The sequence below is a fragment of the Entamoeba nuttalli genome (genome assembly GCF_000257125.1).
Source record: "Entamoeba nuttalli P19 unplaced genomic scaffold asmbl_8581, whole genome shotgun sequence".
NCBI classification, from domain to species: Eukaryota; Evosea; order Mastigamoebida; family Endamoebidae; genus Entamoeba; species Entamoeba nuttalli.
Genome location: NW_008579206.1, coordinates 1 through 7,625, shown reverse-complemented (window position 1 = coordinate 7,625; position 7,625 = coordinate 1). Strand labels below are relative to the sequence as shown.

Sequence of the window (7,625 nt, the reverse complement as noted above, 5' to 3'; positions counted from 1 at the left end):
TTTTAGTTTTCATTAAAGTTCTTTTCTTTTCAACACCTTCAATGGATAGTAACAAAGATTTTTAAGAACTGTTTTTTATTCTTTTTAATAGGTGAAGAGGATTTAACCAAAAATGAAAAGTGACTAATTAAGTAGTAGTAACTTTATTTTCTATTGTTTTTTACTCACCAGAGACTAATGACATCTTTATGCTTTATGAATGACTTTCCATCAACCACTTACTTGTTCTTTAATTTTTAGTCTTATTGAGAAGTGAGTGGTTCAGTTTATTTATTTTTTTGTTTGGATTGAAATAAATTTTTTTTTCAAACATCATTAACTGTAAATATTCTTCATTTAAGTTATTATATCATCTTTTTCTAGGAATTTTAATGTGTATTAAAACTCACTATTCTTTACTTTCTTATTTTGTGTTGAATGATTAATATCATTACAGTCATATTATTATGATTAATTTCATTTATCACTGTAAAGGCTTTTTTTCTTTGACAATACCATATTATCAAATACACCTACATTCTCACAAGCAAATAATAGTACCACCATTATAAATACTCATTCTTCTATTATAATAGAATGATATTCTATTATCTCAAATAATAATCGCTGTTATTCTTTTCATTCTTAAGTAAGATAACTTCTAACTAATGAAAGCACTATGATTAAAGTATAACTGATGATTCAAGAAAATGAATTGTTTTAAATTTTGTGTGGTGTTTCTGATATGTTACCTTCGAGTCTTGATTTAAAAACTAAAAATAAAAAATATACTATGAATTTTTTAAAAAAGTTAAAAACTAAAAAATTCTTTTAAAAGAATGTCTATCAGAGATGCATTGAGCAAGAAGATTTATCAAGTCAAAACAACTCTTAATATGAGTGAAAAGACAATAGATGTAGAATATCAAAGAGTTTATAACAAATTTAAATATCAAGAAGTTGGATTGAACAGATTGTATCATCTCATTGCTAAAAATTTAGACTTAATGAGCCAAGTTCAACAGACAAGAATAGATATAACTGATGCTTTAGTACAGCTAACTGATCCAATTGTTGAAATTAATTCTGCTGCTTTGAAATATAAAACTACTTGTGAAATTGAAAGTATGGCAGTTTCAAAATACAAACAAACAGTTCAAAAAGTTGTAATTTCTCCATTACTTGAATTAAAAAAAATGTATAATATTCTTTCTGCCAGACATGCAATATTAAAAGTAAGACATAGTGATTGTGATAGGTTTCAAGATCAAATGAATAATTCAAAAGGAGAAAATCATATCCAAGCAAAACAAAAGTATGAAAGAAGCCTTGACTTATACAATTATTTAAGAACTGAATTAGTTGAAGATATGAAAAATATTATTTCTACTTCTATGTTATTTTACAATGAGACAATGATTGGATTAATTGGAAGTGATATTTATGAAGATGAACAAATAACTGAAACTCGAAGTAGTTTATTCAATTTACAAAACAGTATGGAAAAGACTGAATTAACACAAAAAACTTATACAATAACTCCACCGGATCAATCCTGTGTAACTGAAGATATTGTATTTAGAAAAAAACAAAATGATTTACACTGTGGTAAATATAAATTAGAAGTATGTTTTGTTAAAGAGTCTTCTGCTGTAAATATAACAGAACCAGAAGATGTTAATAGATATCCAACCCTTAAGAAAGAATTACCGCCAACAAAACCAAATCAATTACAACAAACAAGTCGTACAGTTCCATTACCAAAATCTACACCTCAACAACAACCACCAAAGATAGAAGATAAAACGAGTGTTTCAAAACCAGGAAGTGCTTTAAATATAAAGAAAGATGAACCAAACCAACGTCGTCAAACCCAAAAATTACAACCACTAACAGAACAAAAGAAAGAACAGTCAAAACCACAAATCTCAACCAAAATAGAAAAACAAGAGAATAATTCAATAAAGAAAGTAGAACAACCAAATTCAAAGAAAAGAGCTGTTAAAAATTTAAAAAGAATTGAAAACAGACAAACAAGAATGTTATCTGAAATTAGAAATGGAAAACCACAACAAAAAGATGTAAGACATAGTGTTCTTATTCCTAAAAACCCAGAAAATATGAAAAAGCCTACACAACTTGATCCAAAAGTTAGAGCAAGAATTGAAAAAATGAAAAAAGAACAAGAAAAAGATGATGAGTTTGAAGTTGTAACAGTTGACATTGATTCTGTTTCAAACTCAAAAACACAAGAAACACCAAAAAAGAAATTTGAAATTGTAGAGTGTGATGAAGATACAACTGAAGAATCATCTGATGTTGAAAGTATTGAACTTGAATTAGATGAATTTGAAAAAGAAGAAGAAACAGTAAAATTATATAAAGCAATTTATTCATATGATGCAACAGAAAGTTTAGAGCTATCATTTAAAAAAGGAGATATTATTAAAATTTATTCAACTGACGATGAATGGTTTGAAGGTGAAATTAATGGAAAAAGAGGATTTGTTCCATCCAACTTTTTACAACCACTTTAATTGAAATACATTTACTTATATTTTAGAGTTTAAAAAAAAAAGAAATATTCACACATATAAAAAATAGCCGAGTTAAATGTTTTTAACACTTATGTTGTATCACAACAGAATTGATAATTTCTTTGAATTGATCAGAAACATCTTTTGGTACAGTAATTCTGACCATATCAGAAATGATTTCATCCTTTTTATTAGAACGGCATTCAATTTTAACAATTTCTCTTGAAACTCCTTTTTCTGATTGAACTGTCCAATCAATCGTATCAATAGCACAGAAACATATTTCTCTATCAATAATTTTATTACTTACAAGTAATAAAGCAGTCGGTGTTACTATAATTGTACATTCAATTTCTTTTTCTCCTTTTTTACCTACTAAAGTAGCAAGAAACTCAAAATCTTCAACACGAGAAAATAATGAACGACGAGATGTTTTAGCCATATAAATATCTGCTAAAACTTGACCTCTTTCTAAAGCAGATTTTAAAGTAAAACAATACAATCCATTGTTGTGATTTATATGGAATGCTCCACTTTTTGAAAAACCAATAAATTCTCCAATATCTTTATATGCTAATTTTTCACTAATTTTTCTATTCCTTGGATCAATAATATAAATTGCAGTATATCCAATTCTTAAAACTCGTTCATTCTTTTTGTCTTTTTGAATAACTGGATAATCTCTTTGTTCATAAATTAAACTTTCTGGAACTTTTGGAATATCACCAAATGCTTTTCTTATTTCTTCTTTTTCTTCAAATGTAATTTGTGAAAAAGCTGTTTGAATTTGTTTTCTAATAGAAGGATGTGCATTAATACCTATTATTTTACCTGTTCCAAGATGTTTAACAAAATCAGCAATAGCATCAACTTGATTAAGAACAACCCATGCAAAATCACATATTATAATTTCATTGTCTGGAATAAATTGTTTTAATTTTGTATATCCTGTAAGAAATCCTCGTTCCATCATTCCTTGTGCAACTCTTTCACATGAAACATACCATAATGCCTCTTGTTTTGGACTTCTTCCAATATAAACAGTAACATGTTGTGATGAAAGAAAATCTCTAAATGGATCGCCAGTAGGTGCATTTCCAATAAATTTAGGTATTTTCAATTGATAAGTACGTGGAGAAGGTCCTAATAAATCTGCATTTTTAAGAAGGCCTTGAGGGTCTGGTAAACGAACTGCTCTTGTTGATGGTCTTCTTACACATTTACTCCATGGGAGTCTACGACAAACTTGTTGTGCTCCTTTTTCACTAAGAGTAGTTAAATTTGGAACTGCTTCATTTAAAAGTCTATGAAGTTCAATAACAAGAGGTGGATTAATTTGAGAAGCTTCAAATATAATAGTTGGTTTTGTTTTAATAATTCCAGCATTAGATAATGCTTTTAAATAAGCTTGAAGAGCAGGTCCTCTTGACATAACATAAGGTAAGGAATTAGTCATCCAAGGTTCTTTTGTTTCTCTAACATTATTAGCAATGTTTTGTAAAATTTTTGTTAAAAGAATTAATGTTCTTCTTGCTGTTGGTGGGACAATAGCAGTACCACATAAATTTGAACCTTCTGGAGCAGCCAAAGCAGGACAAAATAATCTAAGAAATACAAAACCTCCAATAAGTGAGAGAGCAATATCAGGATCATCTGTATGATATAAGAAACAAGACTCCCTAATTTGATGACACATAACTGAAAGAGGAGTTGGAGTATTTCGTAAATGTCTTCTTAAAGTTGCAATGACTTCATCACTTAAATCTTCTAATTTTTGAAGACTATTATTTGCTTCTTCAGTTAGTTGTTCTTCAGTTTTATTTGGATAAAGTGTTTGAAGTTTAATAGGGTCTAATTCAAGAGGAGGCATTGCAATAACCTTTTGAATAATTGGTTGAAATACTTCCATCATAAAATTTTGACATTCTTTTCTAGCATATGCTGTTTGAACCTTTGTGCATAAACTATTTGTTCTGAATAAAGTTGCTGTTAGTACATTAGTTTGAAATTCTTGTTTTAATAATAATTCAATGAAGTCATCAATTACATGAACTTCACAAAACAAATCACAAATAAGATTGCTAAATAAATCTTGTGAAGTTATAGGAAGGGATTCTCCAAAAATACGAGCAATTTCAAGGTCATTTGTTAATAAATTTATAAAATATAAATAACTATCATCTAAAGCACGAGAATAATCAGATGGATACACTATTGCATTACCATCATCAACAGTGGAGTCTTTCTTTTCTTTGTTAAAAGCCATCTCTAAATATTTTATTTTTAGTTTATTTTTGAGTTTGTTTTTTTTTTTGGGTTTGAAAACAATTCCAACAATAAAATAATCAAATTACAAATGAGAAATTGAATATGAACCAAAATAGAAAGTCAGATATTTTGAACAAGTAAGATAAAATTGAACATCATTAATTGTTTCTGATAAATTTCCTTGAATAATAAATTCATTATCAGATAAAGAATTTTGAATAAGAGAAAGAGAACCAAGGTTTTTTGAATAGAAATTTGGAGAGAAACAATTAAATGGAGGAGAATTTATTGAAAATTTAAATTGGTTATTTGAGTCTAAAACAAAAGTTTGACCAGACTGATAATTTAATATTTCTGGTTGATAAGATGGCTGTATAACATAAATAATTCCAATAGAAATGAATCCAATAACAAGAAATGCACATAATATTGTTGATACAACACAAAATGAAAGATTTATTATTTTATGAAGGAAAATGAGTATTATAATAATTAACAATACTACAACTGTTATTCCTGCAGCTGTTTGAAAAGAAGCAGATCCCATAATAACAGTAAATGATAATGAAAGAATAAAAAGGAAAGTAAAAAGAGATAATGTAATAAAATGATAAGTCTTCCATTCCCAAACAACTCTATGAAATCTAAACATTTCACATAATTCTTTTCTTTCAAGTATTAAAGAAAAATAAACACATAATGTTGTAAATATGAAATATCCCCACATTATATATTGATAACAATATGTAAATGGAAGAATCAAACTCATAAAAGTTAAAATACTTGCAAAATATAATGTTACTGGAATTGGTCCAAATGAAAAAGAATACATTGGTTCTTGAGCTTTATCAATACATTTTTGTAATTCATATAAGTCTTGTTTTTGTTTTATTTTTAAATCATCTGCTAGATTAAGAGCTTCAACAACTCTATCTTGTAAACATTTAAATTGTGTATCATTAGCTCCATCTAACATAGTTATTTCAGAATTTAATTGTTTTAATGACTCTACTAAAAATGGAATAACTCCAAGTACATCTACACTTAATGTTCCAGTTATTTCATCAGTATGAACTAAATCTGGTAATACCTCTTTTACTTCTTGTGCAACAAAACCTAATCGTAGTTGTGGTGAATTTTTATAACGATATTGTTTTCCAACAAGTTGTGAAATACTTTCAAGACAATCTGATAAAGGTCGAATATGACATTTAGTTCGCTCATCAGATCTTACAAAATATCCATTTTCAGCAAGAACTTCTCCATAAACATGAAGTCTATGAAGAGTTTTTGATATATTATAAATACGTAAAAAATCTCCTTTTTGTAATTCTGAACAAAGTAATTGATGTGTTGCTGATTGTGAAACATTAACCGTATTAATTAAAACATCCCATTCATTTGATGCAAGTGAAAGTGCATTTGATTGTTGTGGAGATTGAAGTTGTTGCATTTCAATTTTGACCTCTTGAGAATTTGTTTGTTCAGCAGAAGATAATGTTTGATCAAAAGAAGTAATTTGTGGTGTCGTATCCATTTGATATTGATAAGGAAGCATTTGATTAGGCACAAGAGGATAACTTGGTACAAAAGAATTTATTACATTTGGAGGTTGTGCTAAAACAATTTGAGATAATTGAGGTTGTATTGGTTGTGTTAATTGAGAAGGAATTTGGTTTTGAAGTATTGGTTGTATTTGTGATTGAGGTTGTATTTGAGAAAGAACAGGAACAAGTTGGGGTATGTGTTGAATTGGTTGAGGATTAGAAGATATTTGTTGAACAAGTTGTTCATCATCACTTTCTTGTCTCTTTTTATCAGATACAAGTTGAGTCATATATTTTTCACAAAGAGATTTAACTAATTCTTTATTTTGAATATTTTTATATGGAACATCTTCATAACGACCTGGATCTTTTTCACATAATACTTTTCTAAGGTGAGTATCCCAAATATGTGAATAACAATTATACCGAGTTTTTAAAGGATCAGTACATCCTTCAAATGTACATTGCCAATTCTTTTTTCTATGTTTTCTTGTTCTTGGAATTTCTGCTGAATTAACAACAATTTTTGCTGGTAATTTAGTTGATGTTTCGTCAATTTGCATACAAAATGAAATAAGACAATCTTTTTTGTTTCATAATTTTTCTTATTTTTTTATTTAATATTTTTTATAACAAATTATTAAAAGTATAATAAATTATACTTCTTATTTATAAATTATTGACATTCAAAATTATGAAACATAATTCTAAAAATAAAATATATAAAAAAATCCAAAAAACTTTCTTCTTATCAAAAAAATAGCCTAAAACTAAAAACTAAAAAAGAAACAACAAGATGTTTGGTAAGAAGAAACAAAAACCACAAATGGACACTTCATATGTTTCAGTTATTGATGGTGTGAAGAAGATTTATGATGAAAAAATTAAAAAATTAGAAGCTGATTATAAATATGATTATTTAGTATCTCCTCTTATGAGACAAGCTGATTTTGAAGCTAAGCCAATGGTTTTATTCCTTGGTCAATATTCTACTGGTAAAACTACTTTTATTAATTATTTATTAAACTATGATTATCCTGGCTCTCATATTGGTCCTGAACCAACTACTGATGGTTTTATGGCAATTATGCATGGACCTAATTCTACTAATATCCCAGGTAATACATTATGTGTTCAATCAGATAAACCATTTACTTCATTATCTAAGTTTGGTAATGATTTTATGGCTAAATTTAATGGGTCATTCTGTAATCTTCCACTTCTTGAACATTTAACCTTTATCGATTCTCCTGGTGTTTTGTCTGGAGAAAAACAAAGAATTGGTAGATCATAT

General features: G+C 27.6%; 4 protein-coding genes across 4 annotated transcripts; 2 read left to right on the top strand and 2 right to left on the bottom strand.

Annotated features, from left to right (window-relative positions):
• Window positions 1–818: 818 nt before the first annotated feature.
• Window positions 819–2,516, top strand: ENU1_187160 (BAR/SH3 domain containing protein; the record flags this gene model as incomplete). Its single annotated transcript, XM_008861679.1, has 1 exon — window positions 819–2,516. The coding sequence occupies one exon, from the start codon at window positions 819–821 to the stop codon at window positions 2,514–2,516; it is 1,698 nt and encodes a 565-aa protein (XP_008859901.1).
• An 82-nt stretch (window positions 2,517–2,598) lies between these two features.
• On the bottom strand, window positions 2,599–4,782 carry ENU1_187150 (Ras GTPase-activating protein, putative; the record flags this gene model as incomplete). The annotated part of the gene is made up of 1 exon (XM_008861678.1): window positions 2,599–4,782. One exon carries the CDS (start codon window positions 4,780–4,782, stop codon window positions 2,599–2,601), a length of 2,184 nt encoding a protein of 727 aa, XP_008859900.1.
• Window positions 4,783–4,866: 84 nt separating this feature from the next.
• Window positions 4,867–6,894, bottom strand: ENU1_187140 (hypothetical protein; the record flags this gene model as incomplete). Its single annotated transcript, XM_008861677.1, has 1 exon — window positions 4,867–6,894. One exon carries the CDS (start codon window positions 6,892–6,894, stop codon window positions 4,867–4,869), a length of 2,028 nt encoding a protein of 675 aa, XP_008859899.1.
• Window positions 6,895–7,127: 233 nt separating this feature from the next.
• On the top strand, window positions 7,128–7,614 carry ENU1_187130 (receptor mediated endocytosis protein, putative; the record flags this gene model as incomplete). Its single annotated transcript, XM_008861676.1, has 1 exon — window positions 7,128–7,614. A coding segment is annotated over one exon (487 nt), but the record flags the coding sequence as incomplete, so codon positions are not given.
• Between the last annotated feature and the right edge of the window lie 11 nt (window positions 7,615–7,625).